This window comes from Pelophylax lessonae (assembly GCF_965119305.1).
Source record: "Pelophylax lessonae genome assembly, chromosome: 3".
Lineage (NCBI taxonomy): Eukaryota > Metazoa > Chordata > Amphibia > Anura > Ranidae > Pelophylax > Pelophylax lessonae.
This window is the reverse complement of record NC_138770.1, coordinates 199,453,923-199,471,756: the sequence shown is the minus strand read 5'-3', so window position 1 is coordinate 199,471,756 and position 17,834 is coordinate 199,453,923. Positions and strand designations below refer to the sequence as shown.

The 17,834-nt window shown below is 47.3% G+C and overlaps 1 protein-coding gene across 2 annotated transcripts in view; it reads left to right on the top strand.

Moving 5' to 3' along the window:
* PASK (PAS domain containing serine/threonine kinase) overlaps window positions 1-17,834 on the top strand; it is a 181,408-nt gene that overhangs the window by 39,308 nt on the left and 124,266 nt on the right. For both annotated transcript variants that reach the window (XM_082251172.1, XM_082251171.1), the window contains exon 5: window positions 11,367-11,495. In XM_082251172.1, coding sequence (XP_082107298.1) covers window positions 11,367-11,495 — 129 coding nt within the window. The remainder of the gene's footprint in view (window positions 1-11,366; window positions 11,496-17,834) is intronic.

The following is a 17,834-nucleotide window of genomic DNA, read 5'->3' as shown; positions in this document are numbered from 1 at the left end:
CCACTTCACCACCAATAACTGGGCCTCCATGCGAGACCTGTGTGCCTTGTTGCGCTGTTTTGAGTACTCCACCAACATGGCCAGTGGCAATGACGCCGTTCTCAGCTTAACTATCCCACTTCTATGCCTCCTTGAAAAAACAATTCGGGCGATGATGGAAGAGGATGTGGCACAGGATGAGGAGGAGGAGGAGGATGAAGAGGTAACATTTCCAAGGCTTTCAGGGCAGTCATTCGCAAGGGGCTCCGAGGGTGGGTTCCTGCACACGCAAACGCCAGGGACGCAATTGTCCAGCAGGGGCACAGTTCTGGAGGATGAGGAGGATGAGGAGGAGGAGGAGCTGGAGGAGGAGATGGAACCATGTTCACAGCAGGATGGCACTCAGGCCAGCTCATGGCCATCACTGGTGCGTGGCTGGGGGGATACAGAGGACACGGACCATACACCTCCCACAGAGGACAGCCTTTCGTCGCCTCTGGGCAGCCTGGCACACATGAGCGATTACATGCTGCAGTGTCTCCACAACGACCGCCGAGTTGCCCACATTCTAACTTGTGCTGATTACTGGGTGGCCACGCTGCTGGATCCCCGTTACAAGGACAACGTACCGTCCTTAATTCACTCACTGGAGCGCGATCGCAAGATGCGCGAGTACAAGCGCACGCTGGTAGACGCCATGCTGCTGGCATTCCCATCTGACAGCGGGGCCACAGTGGAAGCACAAGGCAGAGGAGGAGGAGGAGGAGGTCGCCAACGCAACCAGGGCACCGCCAGCACCTCAGAAGGCAGGGTTAGCATGGCCGAAATGTGGAAAAGCTTTGTCAGCACGCCACAACAAACAGCAGCACCAGCAGCTCAGATGGAACGTCTTAGCAGGAGGCAGCATTTTACCAACATGGTGGAGCAGTATGTGTGCACACGCCTACATGTAGTGAATGACGGGTCTGCCCCCTTCAACTTCTGGGTCTCCAAATTGGGCACATGGCCTGAGCTTGCCCTTTACGCCTTGGAGGTGCTGGCGTGCCCTGCAGCCAGTGTATTATCTGAACGGGTATTTAGCACGGCTGGGGGCGTTATAACAGACAAGCGCAGCCGCCTGTCCAGAGACAATGTGGACAAGCTCACGTTCATTAAAATGAACCAGGCATGGATCCCACGGGACTTTTCCGTACCTTATGCAGAATAGCAATGGATACCGACCTTACCCACCCATTGTTCCATTTTTGCTCTTTCTCACTCTTTTGGGGTGTACCCTCATTTAAAATTTGTGAAAAGAAGCAGTGTTGGCTACCTCGTCCTCCTCCTCAGGGCCAGATTAATGTAGGGTCTATTGGAGCTGCAGCTCCAGGCCCCTACCTTTTATATAGGCCCCGGGTTGGCCATATTCACTGTTACCGCTCTTCTGTCACTTGTAAACACAGAAGTCTGGCTTCTATGCTCGCTTCCCCAGGCAGCACCCTCAGAACCTCCCCACACAGCGTGAAGGCCGGACAAGGAGGGACAGTTGGCGATGCATGGATGTGTTTATGGGCTTCAGAGACAGCATCCCATGTTGAATTAGGCATGCATGGCTGCACCCTTCCTCCTCTGGGTGCATGGCAAGGCACGGCCCTAAGGCCCTTCAAAATCCTCAGCACCAAGCCCATGATGCTGTTAATCCGGCCCTGGTCCTCCTCCACCGCCGCTTCCACCTACACCGCCCATAGGTGTGCGCAGCCTATTGCATTAAGGTGTGCACCCCAAAGTTGAAATACACATGCATGTGTTTGCCAGCAGGGAGAGTAATGTATCGGGGCCATGTACCTGTAGGCAAGGAGAAATAGAGCAGAGCAGGTCCCAGGGAGATCTTTCCCATCTCCTCACTGGCAATGCTATGTGCCCTAGGTGATTAGGGTGTGCCCAGGCACACCCAGCACACCCTGTGCGCACGCCTATGTCACCGCCACATCCACCACCACCTCAACCTCCCTCCTACTCCATATGGGCCTCGTCCTTCAGAGATGAAGAAGAACATTGTTTTATTTTTCTGTTTTTTTTTGTTGTTTTAAGTTATTTCCCTATCCACATTTGTTTGCAGAGCACTTGCCATGCTCTTAATTACGTTTTGCTGCCATTTGCAGCACTCTAGCCCTTTCCTTTGGTGTTTTAGAGCCATTTTAGTGCCTTAAAGTTCGGGTCCCCATTGACTTCAATGGGGTTCGGTGTCCGGGAAAAGTTCGGTAAAAGTCCGGGACACGGACCCGGACTTTTTTTTAAAGTTCGGCCGAACCCGTCGAACACGGACATCTAGGTGTCCGCTCAACCCTAATCCTGAGTAATCCAGTGGAAAAAAAGGGTGCATAAACTGCGCTAACCAATCAAGTGCATAAGCTGCTGACACAAACAACTGACAAAAAGGTTGATGCAATGGAAAATAAAATAAAAGTGCAGCGCTAATTGGTGAGGAACTGCAACAGTTCTCAATACAAACAAATAAAATGACATATGTGATCAGTAAATGTGAAAATCTGTAACTGAATACAATCAAATAAGTCCATATAGAGTTTACAATGGTAAGTGCAAGTGGAGTAATCCAAAACAGAGAGGTGAATCTTGATACTGATATCCCATCACCAACACCAAATAAAATTGCGCTCGCCAGATGCTGTTGACCCTGAATAACATATAGCATGAGGGTCAAATAGGCTGTAAGGATGGTATAGGATTCCTGAAACGATCTGCAACCACGGATGTCTCCCAGGTGTATATCCAGCAGGGTAGGTAGAAAGGATCACTCACAGAAATCCAAACCCATGTGGAAATAAACCAAAGGAAACCGAAAAAGTGTAAAACACAAATAAAAAGTTTATTAAAAAAGGGGAATAACACTCACAAAATTTCCAATGGTAAGGGCAGAAACAAATGCAAGTCTGGCTAAACAGGCACGATCCTGATGCATTTCGTCCCACAGGACATTCTCAAAGGATTTGACCAGCCCCTGAGTAATCCAGTGATTGCAGAATGGCTAGTTGTGGAAAATGACAAAAATAGTGATGGTAAACAATAAGTGGAGACATTTACTTGAAATTTAGAAAAAGTTAGTCAAGGAGCCAGAAAGATAACTGTTTTAACTACCTCAATACTGGGTACTTAAACCCCCTTCCTTCCCAGACCAATTTTCAGCTTTTAGCGCTGTTGCATTTTGAATGACAATTGCGCGGTCATGCAACACTGTACCTTAACCAAATTTGTGTCATTTTTTTCCCCACAAATAGAGCTTTCTTTTGGTGGTATTTGATCACCGCCAGGTTTTTTCTTTTTTTGGTGCACAAATAAAAAAAGACCGAAAAGTTTGGAAAAAAAAAAAAAGTTTTTTTTTTTTTTAGGATATAAAATTTTGTAAATAGATACCTTTTTTTTTCTGCACTGATGAGCACTGATGAGGCCGCACTGACAGGCACTGATGGGGTGGCACTGATGGGGTGGCACTGATATGCAGCACTGATGGGCACTGATAGGTAGCACTGATATGCAGCACTGATGGGTACTGATATGTGGCACTGATAGATAGCACTGATATGCAGCATTGGTGGGCACTGATGGGCGACACTGATCGGCACTGATGGGCGGCACTGATGGGCACTGATAGGCAGCACTGGTGGGCAATAATGGGCACTGGTGGGCGGCACTGATAGCTGGCAATAATGGGCACTGGTGGGCATCACTGATAGATGGCATTGGCGGGCAGCACTGATAGGGAGGGTACCACTGGCAGGCTCTCTGAGCCCTGTTTGCTATCCCTGGTGGCCATCCCTGGTGATCTAGTGGCATCCCCCCCCCCCCCCCCCCAGGGCTGCACTGGTAATCAATGTTCTGATTACCAGCACAGACCCCCCCTGTGATCAGTGAGTAATTAGAAATACTCACTGATCCCCCCCGGCTGCAGAACAGATCCTTTCTTCTTCTCCTCACTGACAGGATCTGTCAGGAGGAGAAGAGATCGAAGCCGTTACAACGGCTGTGTTTACATTACATGACGGCTGTGATTGGACACAGCCGTCATGTGATCAGGAGGGCCAATCACAGGGCCCTCCTGCCGCATCTTGTTGCTCTGTGTCCGAGGGACACAGGCACATCGAGATCGCGCTGCTGCGCGTGCCCGCGGCGGGGCGATCTCTCTCCTTCTGAAGGACGTTCCGGGAACGTCCGATCAGAAGGACGAGACTCCCACCCGGCCGTATATGTACGATGGCCGGGTGGGAGGTGGTTAATATCAACAGCAGAACTGAAAAAAAAAATAGAAGAGCACACACAAAGAATAGGCTTCTTGCATAAGGACTTAATTTACTGGTATTATGCGGAGTATCTTGCTGAAAATAAGATCGGAGTTAAAAAAAGAACACATTAGGTTCTGTAATGACCTATGCGTATGCACTTGTAAAATTCTTCTTCATCCTCTTCTAGCTGCTTGTGTTGCAATTTATGTGTATACTCTTGTATACCTTTTTGTTTACACACTCAAATGCCTAAATTACTGCACTCAAACGTAAAGTTTTAATTTTTTTCCTTTTATTAAATGGTTTTCTCTATCGTTCGTTGACAGTCGCAGCTCCATATTCTTCTTAGCCATTGGGTTATGCTGCCCCCACAGGAGTAGGACACTAGGCAGGAAAAAACCTTACCACGCTTATGGGGCAGTCCCTGTAGGCATACACCTACTTTCTCTCCTATAGGATTCAGTTTGTTTCTGCCTAGTTTAGGAGTAGGACCTAGTTCCCTGCTGGGACTTCGGTCTTAGCTGTTTTTTTTTTGGGAACCTTTTTGTAAGTCTATTTCTCTATCATCCATCGACAGACGCAGCCTCATTTCCATGAGCTGAGTGGGTTATGCTGCCACCTGCAGGAGTAGTTTAGGCAGTACGTTAGTACAAAACTTTTACCATATACACGCCCACGGGGCTGTCCCTCCAGGCATAACCCCCACTGCCAAAGCCCAGCACATCAGTTTGTTTCTGCCTAGAGAAGGAGTAGGACCTAGATTTCCTGCTGGGACTCCGGTCTCAGTTTTGTTATTCTTTTCAGAATATTTATTTTTGTTTCTCTTTACTCACTTGCTAGCTAGTGTTCAGGGAAGAATTTTCCTGGTGATATACAAGCAACGATGCCGGCTGGGGCTTCGCACTGGATAACCTTATGGCCCCCCCAGTCTGGCCTACAAGCGTGAGCAGGTTATAGTCCCGACTTAGGCCTAGCCACGACGGTGCCCCCTTTTCCGGAGGGGGGACGAGCCTGTGAGCGGATGCCTTGCTGGGACGAGACGACCTGGAATGCCCAAAGTCGCAGCGTACCCCTCGGCTGGCAGCACCTCCACTTCAGGTGGGAGGCAGTCTGCCCAGAGCAGAACCCACCCGGTCCATGGTAGGGTGAGTAAATGTGCACCCCTTTGCCCCTGCAAGCCTTAGGGGGGATGTGGGTGCTCTCCTGAGGATAATGGGATTTGTACCTCCCAAGAGATCCCCCCTGGCCTGCCCAGTGTCTGGTCTGTGTGTCCTAGCCCTACCCCCCCCCCCCTTCTCCCTGTCCCTGTGGTGGCTGTGTGTCTGGAGCGCCTGATGCCCTGAGGACGGGGGGGGGGGAGTGCTGACATAGTACTTTGGACTTGCTGGTCCCTGTTGTGGTTCCTGAGGCCTTCATGTGTCTGTTCCCGGCCACATGGCTAGCGTCGGCGCGGCCATCTTAATTGTGGGCAATGTGAAATTTTCCCCATACTTTTATGGGGCAGCCATTTTCCCTGAGGCTTCCTATTGATCTGTATAGGCATCCATCTTTGTGTAGGCCCTGGGCTATGCTGAGCAGCGTGACCTTCTTCCATCACTTCCTGTGCTTTTGTTTCTTGCTGCTAGCCAATGTCACTTCCTGCCTTCTCTCCATGCTGCTGGAAGAATCAGGACGACAGTTTGTCTGAGGTGGTACAGTACTTGGGGGTCCCTGCGGGCATATTCCGGCACATTCTGCTGTCAGTTTAGTTTAAAGGGGTTCCCTGCAGACTGCTGCGATCGGTGGTGGATGCCGCGATCGGCACTCTTAAAGTGACAGTACTCCGGTTTTTGCTACTTGCAATATGGAGTCCCAAACTGCGCAATCACCCTCAGACCCACTCTGTGCGAATCCTGGACAGTCCGAATCGCAGTCGATGGCTGCGATTTCAGCAGCCCTGGAGAGCCTGGCGACTAAAGTTGATTTAGTCATGAAAAAGGTCGATAGCCAAAAACGGTCGCTGCCTTCTCCATCTATGGAGGTGTCCTCTGAATCAGAGACTGATGTGGTTGCCCCGGACGCTCCCCTACCCGAGGGCTCGCTGTCCTCAGTCAGATGGTGAAGAGGACCTGCAAAAGTTGCAGGGGGCGATTCATTTACTGTTATCCAGCAATCTGTCTTCTCTGCGGACTTGCATGCGGACCTTGGGTCTAATGGTGTCAACCTTCGAGGCGGTTCCGTTTGCTCAGTTCCACACGAGACCCTTACAAAGGAAAATTCCTGTCAAATGGAACAAAGATCCAAAGTCCTTTGACAATATGATTCGGTTGAGTCACAACACGAAGACTGCTCTTTTATGGTGGCTTCACTCATTTGCACTACGTCAGGGCAAGTCCTTCCTTCCATTGTATTGGACTGTGGTAACCATGGACGCCAGCCTGACTGGCTGGGGAGGAGTGCTGGGGAAGCTGTGTGTCCAGGGGTCCTGGACAGTGGAAGAGTCCAGACTTCCGATTTATATTCTGGAACTCCAAGCGATAAAGCTTTGCCTGAGTCACTGGACGAATCGTTTAGAGAGTTGTCCAGTCCATATTCAGTCAGACAATGCCACGGTCATGGCTTACATCAATCATCAAGGGGGCACCAAGAGTTCTTCTTGGCCCAGGGGTAGCCGAGATCCTGGAATGGGCGGAAAAGTTTGTTCCGGCCCTTTTTACAGTGCACATCCCAGGTGTGGCAAACTGGCAGGCGGATTACCTGAGTCGTCAGGTGTTGGATTAAGGGGAGTGGTCCCTGCACCAGGAGGTGTTTCACCTCCTGTTTGTCCGGTGGGGGGCACCCTATGTCAACCTGTTTGTTTCTCATCTCAACAAGAAGGTTCAGAGGTTTGTAGCCAGGTCGCGGGATCCTCTGGCCGACTCCACAGATGCACTGGTGGCTCCTTGGGGTAAGTATCGGTTGATCTATGCGTTTCCTCCGCTGAAACTTATGCTGAGGCTTCTGTGCAGGATAGAGGTGGAGGGAATTCCGGTCATTCTAGTGGCCCCTAGTTGGCCTCGTCGGTCTTAGTACGCAGATCTGGTAAGGTTGGTCGCCAGTGCTCCTTGGAGAATTCTTCTCAGGGAAGATTTGCTGTCTCAAGGGCCAATCTTCCATCCTGCTTTACAGTCGCTTGCTTTAACGGCGTGGCTGTTGAGAACCAGGTATTGAAGGATAGGGGTCTTTCTGACTCAGTGATTCCTCAACTGTTGAAGGCCAAGAAGTCTACTTCCAGGAAGATCTATCATCGTATGTGGGAATCAAACCTCTCATGGTGTGAATCGCTGAAGGTGCATCCTCTCCTTTTTTCGGTGGCTAGGATTTGAACCTTTCTTCAAAAAAGGGGGTTGAACAGCGGTTGGCTTTGGGCACTATCAAAGGCCAAGTGTCTGCCTTGGCTGTGTTTGATTCACACTTTTATACAAGGCGTTTGCCATATGGCTCCTCCAAGGCGATCCCCATTACCTCAGTGGGATATTAATCTGGTATTGTCTGTTCTTCAAAAACCTCCCTTTTTATAACATTAGGGAGAGTCCTCTGCTTACACTGTCACAATAGGTTGCCTTTTTGGTGGCTATTACTTCTGCCTGCAGAGCATCTGAATTGGCAGCGCTGTTCTGCTGGCCTCCTTATCTGGTGGTCCACAGAGCTAAAGTGGTACTTCAACCTAATAAGTCATTTCTTCCTAAGGTGTTTCCTGATTTCCATTTGAATGAAGATATTGGGCTGCTGTCACTCTGTCCTAAGCCCAAGCATCCCAAGGAAATTGCCTTGCATTCTTTGGATGGGGTTCGGGGGATTAGAGTTTACCTGGCGGCTACTGAATTTTTCAGAAAATCAGACTTTGTCCTCACCGAAGGACCTCGAAAGGGATTGGCTGTGTCTGCCGTGACCATATCCAGGTGGATAAGACAGACGGTGGTACAGGCTTATTCACTGAAGGGTCAGGTTCCTTCTTTCCCTGTGAAGGCGCATTCTACTAGGGCGCTGCTGAGTGCCTCTTGGGCTTTTCGCCATCAGGCGTCAGTGATGCAGGTTTGCAAGGCGGCAACTTTGGTCGGCTGTGCACACATTTACAAAATTTTACAAAGTAGATATGTTGGCATCTTCGGGTGCTTCTTTTGGCCGCAAAGGTTTGCAGGCTGCTGTTTAAAAGAGAAAATATTCTCTTTGAGGGTGTGTTTTCTAGGTGCGCTCTATGTTCACTGGTTGGCTAAGTTTAGCCTTTGGGGAATTACGTTCTTTTCTGCGTTTGTTTTTCCCCACCCCTCATGCAAATACTTTGGGACGTTCCAATGATCAAGAAGAATATGAAGCTGCGTCTGTCAATGAACGATCGAGAAAACTAGATTTTTGACTTACCGTAAAATCCCCTCTAATTATGAGTGGGATGGGGTTTTTTCTTCAAAACACTGCTTGCAACAAAACTGAATCCTATAGCAGAGTGTGTGGGTGTATGCCCCATAGGCGTGGTGAAGGTTTTTCCTGCCTAGTGTCCTACTCCTGTAAGGGAGCAGCATAACCCAATGGTCAAGAAGAATATGGAGCTGCATCTGTCAGTTAACTTTAGAGAAAAGGATTTTTAAGTCAAAAATCTAGTTTTTAACATATTGCTGTATTACCGATCTTTACGCCGCATGCGCCATATAGAACAAAACAGCTGTGTACAGATCGGGAAAAAAAAAGCTACAAATGCTTTGTTTGTTTTTTTTTTTTTTTCTGCCTGTGTGCAGGCGGCCCTAGACTACATTAAAGAGTAGCTTCAGTCTATTTAGTTTAATTTTTTTTAAATAATTTAACAGACACTCACCTGTCCTAGGATCCAGCACTATGCTCACCCAAGCCGTTTGTTCCACCAGTCTTTGGCTGCATCTTAACTGTGGGCACCCAGCTGTGACAGCTTGGGGTTTCAAAGCCGACTGCCCACTGTGCATGCGTGAGCCCCATTGCGCACTATGAATGGTCCTGCAGTCTTTTGGGACCTCTGACATGTCCCAAACGTTTGCTGGGAGGTAGAGGGGTAGGAGAACTTCCGCTCGGATCTCCTGGTGGGAGCGGGTACCTGTCAAAATCCGGTACCCATTCCCCCCAAAATTTCCTGCCGATAGTTGTGGTTTGTAAATGAGTTTAGGTGCGTCAGCATTTTCAGCCATTTTTTTCTCTCAATATCACTTTGTTTGGGGGGGGGGGGTGGTATACCCAAGGCACCTCCTCTTCCACTTTGGTAATTTTCTAACTATGGAGTTAGAGCTGTGTAATTGAAATGAAGTGCAGGGAAAAGCTGGTGCTAACCATTATGTGCCTGATTGAGAGGAGAAAGGTTGAGGGCCGATTCACACGCAGGGCACTACTTTTAAAAATGCACTGCACCAAACCGCATAGTACTGCGGTAACATGCGATTTAGTGGCTTCAAACCACTGCATTGGAATCTACGTTTTGAGTTGCCGCACTTCCTGTCCAGCGGCGTACCGGTACCAATATCATTTTTTTTTTCAGCTGACGATTCCCTTCAAATTAAAAGTAATCCTATCGCCTATGGCGGTCCCACCCGCCGCTGCCTTTACTGGGCTCTCCCAAGTGATTCAAGAGCCTAGTTAGGATGTGACCAGCGGGATCTGGTTTCTGGGACACAGGAAGAACTGATGATGTTTCTCCCACTTTGACGTCAAAAACTGGAAGCCATGAGGATTTTGTCACTTTCAGTTCCTTGTTTACCTGGCTGTTACCAGCCAGTGAAGCAGCTGATCAGACTGATCTGTGTCTGATTGGCAACCCCAGATCTCTCCATAAAGAGGACCTGTCACAGGCCATTCTATCACAAAGGATGTTGTTCATCCCTTGTGATAGCATTGAAGTTGATCAAAAAAAATATTGAATGTATTTTTTTTCTTTTTTTAAATAATATCAAGAAGGAAACATTTTTAAAGCGCCTCTGTCTGCTTGTGCGCAAATGCGAGCACGCAAGTTCGTCCTGCATACATATGTAAACGTCGATCGCACCACACGTGAGATATCTCTGACTCAGAGTGAAAGCAATAATTCTGGCTCTAGACCTCCTGTGAAACTGGATTCAGCACTTTCCTTTTCCTAATCGCAGCTAAACTGTCTGCAATTAAACAATGCTAATTGTGTATTAATATCATGATTACTTTGCACTGTGTGCCTCTCATGCTTTTAGAAAAGTTCTTGAATGCAGCTAAACTCTGAAATTTTGACATCTGTGTGAATGTAGCCCTATAGGATATACATCCGTTTGTCTTTCTTGATATTTAAAAAATTGGACATGTAAACATTTCTGAAGTATATGTCCATAGTACAATCTGCTCTAATGTGCTGGCTGATTAGCCACCAGGAATTTAGGATTTAGCAAGTAGCATGGTACATGCAGACATAAACCAAGTAACTTTCTCATGTCCACGTCTTTTACTGGTAAACCTAAGTAAGTGTGTGTGTGTGTTATCGTTGCATATATTAGAAGTTCCCAATGTGCCTGTAAGGACCTCAAACGGAATTCTAGAGTCTGTTTTTGGGGCAAGAAACAATGCTCCTTTAATACTTAGGGCACCATGTTTAAAATCATTGGGCGATATTGGCATACACTGTATACAAGCTCCTGTAAAAATGCAGAATGATGCTTGGCTGCAGAGTTTTTGTTTTGTTGGTGCTTTATTACATATAATCTCTAAAGAAAAAATAAAGACAGTAATTTATTCAAACACAACCTTGTAGCTGAGTATTCAGTATTCTAAGAATAATAATTATTCTATGTTTTATGCCTCTGTCTGTGTAAATCCAATAAAGGTCTTGCTACAATGGTTCAGTGATAAAACTAGTAACTAATTTTATGCATCCAGAGGCCAGAAATCCTGTATGCTAAAACAATTCAGTAACATGAAATTTTTCTACATCAGTCACCTGCAGATCATGCACACATCCTGAGCAGTCATTCTACACTGCTATCTTACATGGCTGCCGCTCCAGATTTTGTGCCGCATTACCTGCAGTGTTTGCTAGGTAAAAATATAGTTTATTTTTATTTAGAGAGATTTTTATAGACTTTCTGTACTGTCATTGTATGTTTTTGTTTTAAGGTTGAAGCAGTCCGAAAAGGAGGCGATGTGGTCATGCTGCGATTGTGGATACGCAGAGTTCAGAGCTTATGTCTGTTGTTCATGGAGACCGCACAGACTATTACAACTGTTCTTTCATTTCGGCAAGATGTGAGTAAAATTTTTGCACATTTTTGTCCCTATATTCATGTCAGCAGGGCTTTTCTTTTTTTAGAGAATAGGTGTCGGAGCTCACCTTAAATGGGGTACACACTAAAAGAAAATCTGCCAAAAATTCCCGTCCGAGGTAAAATCGTTACGATTTTTGCCGTGTGTACACAAATTTCAGCAGCCAATGCCGACATTTTCAATGAAAAAAAAATGGAGGGACAAACACCAAAATTTTTATCGCCTGTCCCCAGCATGACCAATTTTCATTTAATGTGTATGCAGTATGTCCGCAAAAAATCGGATACGAAAGACCGCGCATGATCTGAAGTTGCTGACGAACCGGAAGTCTAGGTACAAACGTCCCCAAAAAAAAAAAAATCGGACGAGAAATTTCGTGAACATTATGCACTGTCGACTAAAAACGGTTATGACCGCTGAGCGTGAGCGAGAGGATATTTCGTCCGATTTTCGTCAAGTGTGTACAAGCCTTTACCCAGCCAGTTTCCTTCCCCCAACCTCACAGTTCTTGAAGGAGAGAAGTAGTTCTTTAGTCGGAGGGTGGTAAGCAGAGGAAAATGAAATTTCTACCTTCAGTGTTTTTACAGAGAGCCCTCCAAATCTTTATTGTAAATTGTACTCCTCAATCAGAGACAATGTTTCCAGGAACACTATGGAGCCTCAATTTCTTTCATAAATACTCGGGTCGTCTCTATTGGAGAGGGTACCCCTTTCAAGGGCATGAAGTGAGCCATTTTAGAAAACCATAAAAGAGTGATGTATCAGCGCTGCTCGGTAAAATATATTAAAATATTTTATCAAAGGGTATCTCAACCACGGTACATGCAGGTGGAACGCACGGACATTGTTTGGCGCCTCGCAGGAAATGTGAAGGCTGTTTTATAACTGCAACACTGTAAGTGTATTTCTTTTAAAGCGTGTGAATAAAGAGTCTTGAATTACTGCACGATGATAGTTATTCTTTCTCTATGATACATGGGCATGGATAATTGACCCTGGATGGTGCGAGTTGCAGAGTGCTCCGGTGTGTATGTGTGTATGTATATATATAATATCGTTGGTTGGTGATTTCCGCTGCTCCTATATCAGTGAGGATCAATCCTTAAGGCTTATATAAGACTAATGTCTGGTGAGTAGGGGACCGAGAGGGGAGCACCTATGTACACTTTGAGAGCACCGGCACTTTGGATATCGCGTCCTGATTAAGCAAGCACCGAGCACTTTTTTGTGGATTTGTTTCTTGCACAAAGACTGATACTTAGCACTTTTTATATGAACTTTTCTATGATATATATTTTTTATATAATTTAATCACAATCACTGAAGCACTTTGATTATATATTGCACTTGTTTAGTGTAGCACATTTATATGAATTTGTGATGTATAGTTTTTTATATGAATTTAGGATAGTCATTTATGAGTTAAATTACCACTAGCACATTATTTATTAGCACAGTATATTAATAGTGTGGTTGAGATACCCTTTGATAAAATATTTAATATATTACACCGAGCAGTGCTGATACATCACTCTTTTATCAGTTTTGCCCATTCCTCCTTGCAAAACAGCTCGAGCTCAGTGAGGTTGGATGGAGAGCGTTTGTGAACAGCAGTTTTCAGTTCATTCCACAGATTCTCGGTTGAATTCAGGTCTGGACTTTGACTTAGCCATTCTAACACCTGGATATGTTTATTGGTGAACCATTCCATTGTAGATTTTGCTTTATGTTTTGGATCATTGTCTTGTTGGAAGACAAATCTCCGTCCCAGTCTCAGGTCTTTTGCAGACTCCATCAGATTTTCTTCCAGAATGATCCTGTATTTGGCTCCATCCATCTTCCCATCAATTTTAACCATCTTCCCTGTCCCTGCTGAAGAAAAGCAGGCCCAAACCAGGATGCTGCCACCACCATGTTTGACAGTGGGGATGGTGTGTTCAAAGTGATGAGCTGTGTTGCTTTTACGCCAAACGTAACTTTTTGCATTGTTGCCAAAAAGTTCGATTTTAGTTTCATCTGACCAGAGCACCTTCTTCCACATGTTTGGCAAACTTTAAACGACACTTTTTATGGATATCTTTAAGAAATGGCTTTCTTCTTGCCACTCTTCCATAAAGGCCCGGTTTGTACAGTATACGACTGATTGTTGTCCTATGGACAGAGTCTCCCACCTCAGCTGTAGATCTCTGCAGATCATCCAGAGTGATCATGGGCCTCTTGGCTGCATCTCTGATCAGTCTTCTCCTTGTATGAGCTGAAAGTTTAGAGGGACGGCCAGGTCTTCGTAAATTTACAGTGGTCTGATGCTCCTTCCATTTCAAAATTATCGCTTGCACAGTGCTCCTTGGGATGTTTAAAGCTTGGGAAATCTTTTTGTATCCAAATCCGGCTTTAAACTTCTCCACAACAGTATCTCGGACCTGCCTGGTGTGTTCCTTGTTCTTCATGATGCTCTCTGCGCTTTAAACGGACCTCTGAGACTATCACAGTGAAGGTGCATTTATACGGAGACTTGATTACACACAGGTGGATTCTATTTATCATCATTAGTCATTTAGGTCAGCATTGGATCATTCAGAGACCCTCACTGAACATCTGGAGAGAGTTTGCTGCACTGAAAGTAAAGGGGCTGAATAATTTTGCACGCCCAATTTTTCAGTTTTTTATTTGTTAACAAGTTTGAAATCTCCAATAAATTTCATTCCACTTCATGATTGTGTCCCACTTTTTGTTGATTCTTCACAAAAATTACAGTTTTATATCTTTATGTTTGAAGCCTGAAATATGGCAAAAGGTCAAAGTCCAAGGGGGCCGAATACTTTCGCAATGCACTGTATGTCTAAAACAGGAGTAGGTATAAAATTAATGTAATAAACCCACTCACCCAGCGCTAATATGATATGAGATTACACATACAAATATAAAATTAAATGTATAATAAAGCAGCCGCTATTAGAAGGAATAAAATGTCAAAAGGGTGTAAAATTGCTCATAGTAGATACAACCATACACTAGCAGCGCTTGTATCAATAAACCTTGTAAACTGATATAAAAATAATAATAATATTAGTCCAATCAAAAGTGAAAATGCTTGTGATGATGCAAAATAGCGTAAAACACGGTGTTAAAACCTCTGTAAAATGTTCAGGTATAATGATGTATAACTTTCTTCACCGCGGTGCCTCATCGATCTACAACACCTTCACCACACCACCGTGAACCCCCTGTGGCAATGGACACTTGCCAAAAGGAACTTTCTATGCGCTTTGAAAGACCATATAAAGGACTTGTAACCCCCGGGGTTAAGCACTGCCCCACTGCTCTGCAGATCAGGATCCTCTTAGCAGTCCTCAATCCTCACAGTGGTATCCGTACGTACTCCAAAGTAAACAAGCTCCGCTTTCATAAGTGTGCCATGTAATTAGAGGAAGGACTCATAGCGTAATCTCGTAAAAAATAGTGTTTCTCTTACGTCCTCCGACAGTCGCCGCCTCTTCATATTCGTCACATATGGGGTATTAGACTTTGCTCCGAAGGAGTAGCTAGGCAACAGAATATGTTAACAATAAAGCTTTAACATATCCCACCCTCAAGGGGTGGTCCCCTCAGTCAATACCCTCCTACTTCCTGCAACCATATCTCAGTTTTAATGTCTAGCTTGTCAGGAGTGGCTGGCTCTCTCTGTGCTGGGACTTTTTGTCCCAGACTCTTTCTTCTTTTTGATATTTTGTTTGAGTTTTCTCTCTACCTTTACTTAGCTGTTATTTTTGTCAGCATTAGTTAGTTCTTCGGACGAAGAGGATCATGCGGACTGGGTCTCGGGCTGATCCCCCTGGTCGCAGGTCGTGGGTCAGTGGCTTCCCAGTCTGCCATCGAGCGTTCAGCCAGGTAACGCTCCTGGCACAGTGAACGACCCATCCCTGTTCGGTGCAGGGATGATTGGTGAGGTGGCTACCTCACCGGACGCTGTGCGGTTTCTGAACCGCCATTGTGTGCGTCTTGAATTGCGACTCTCCCTGCCTCATGTGCAGCGGCTTGTTCGCCTGTGCGGGTTCCCCACGCCATGTGAGGTAAGTGTATCTATGTGGGGACCTGTCTGTCTGGGGGGGGTCTCAGTCTGGGACTGTGTAACCTGCCTTTAATCACACTGCTTGTCTCCCTATCTCTCGGCTGCATGCTGTGGGCTGCAAGGAGGGGGGGGGGAGCTGTATGACACTGAGTATGTCAGGCTGGGCAGTGTGAGGAGCTGTGTGCTGTGGGGCATGTTTTTAATGGCATGTTGGGGCATATACAGCGATCGCTGCGGCGATCTAACATGTATCCATATAATGGGATAATATTGTGTGTGATTTTATGCACTGTGGAGCGGCGATTTCGGCGCCAAACGACGCCATTTTACCGGCGCCCGCTCCGGCCGCATGGTTTACATGCACGGCGGCCATTTTCTTGTAGCCTCCATAGGCTTACGTAGAGCGCCCTGGCAGCATCACTTCCTCTCTCCTGGAAGCACCGATCGAGGCAGCAGCAGCAGCGGAGTCTCCTCAGGTTTTATCCTTCTATTCCTGTGTTCCATTGCCTGTATTCAGTCTGTATATTCCCTGTGGGGGTCTCATTGTGCCTGAGTGTGGTGCGGTGGGCTGCGCTTGCCGCAAGGGGGCAGTTAACCCTTGGTTGTCTGGCATACAGGGGCAATGGATTCTCAGGAGGGCAAGTTTCCCACAGTTTTGGTGGAAAGCCAGGGGACCGCTGTTTCCCCCCCAGGGGGGGATTTAGCCACTATTGTGGCTGGCCTTGCTGCACAGGTGCAAATGCTGGTGGCTGCTCAATCTACTAAACGGCCCAGAGTTGCTCTGTCCTCTGATTCTGAGGGTGAAGGTGATGGGGCTGTTCTGGCGGGGACCCCCCTATCGGGGTCCCGCTCCTCTCTTGATCTAGTGGGGTCTGAGGTAGAGGCTGAAGTTGAGGGGGTTGATAATTCTCCCCCTGGCTCGCCTGAAGAGCTTGCAATCATGGATGAGTTGATTGCTTCCATTAAGCAGACGCTACGTTTGCAGGACGAGGTGTGTCCCCCAGCTGCCTTGGCGGCTTATGGGACGCAGAGAAAACGCAGGACGCCGCAGGTTTTTCCCTGCAATGCTGATTTTCAGCGCGCTGTTAAGGACCAATGGCGCGATTTGCGAAAGGCCTTTTGCGGTACCAAGTAAATTTAAGCTGCGTTATCCTTTCTCGCCTGCCACTGATGAACGGTGGTGTGTGCCTCCGCCAGTGGATCATGCTATTGCGGTTTTGAACAAAGCCACTGCGATCCCTGCAGAGGGATCCCCTGTTTTCCGTGATGCCACGGATAGGAGACTGGAGTCTCTTGCCCGTCATACTTATTCTGTTACGGGTTCTATGCTTAAGGCTCTGTTTGCTTCTCTCATGGCGGCCCAGGCGATCGCAAGTTGGACGCAGATGCTTAGGCGCGTCCTAGTGGCCGATTCGGCCTCGGCGGCGACCCTGGATATGGTGGATCAGATCCACCAGGGTGTCATGTATCTGTGTGATGCGGACCTGGACCTGATTCCGTTGGCTGCGCGTGTGCACAGCGTGGCGGTGTTGTCTCGCCGCCTGGTTTGGTTGAAATGTTGGTCGGTGGACCGATCTTCACGTAAAACCTTAGCCAATCTGCCTTATGATGGGTCTCGCCTTTTTGGGGAGTCCCTGGATGTGTTGATTAAGGGGATTACCGGGGGTAAGAGCACTCTCTTGCCCCATTTCCCCAAGGCTAAGGGGGCTTCTGGGAAGAAGCATGCTCATTTTCGGCCCCCTCAGGGGTCCTTTCGTGCCTTTCGGCCGCACTACAAGGGCAGACCGTTCAAGGGCCAAGGCTCTCAGAAGAAGCCCTGGTCTGGGAAACAGAAGTCCGGTCAATCCGGACCTGCGGCCCATAACAGTTCGGCCTGAAGGGGCGCCCTCACCCAGTTTTGGGGTGGGGGGACGCTTGCTCGGTTTTCTTCAGCCCTGGTTGGCCCGTGTGAGGGACAGATGGGTTCTGGAAATCGTTCGATCTGGTTACAAGATCGAGTTTCTCTCTCGGCCGGAGAGCAGATTTTTTCCCTCAAATCTTCAACTGTCTCCAGAGCGCCTGCGGGATCTGCACCTGGCGGTGCGGGACCTGAGGGCTCCGGGAGTGGTGGTTCCGGTGCCTCATCGGGACAGATTTCGGGGGTTTTATTCCAATCTGTTCACCGTGCCCAGGAAGGAGGGCAAGGTTCGTCCGATTCTGGACTTGAAAGCTCTGAACCGCTCTGTGCGGGTTCGCAAGTTCCGCATGGAATC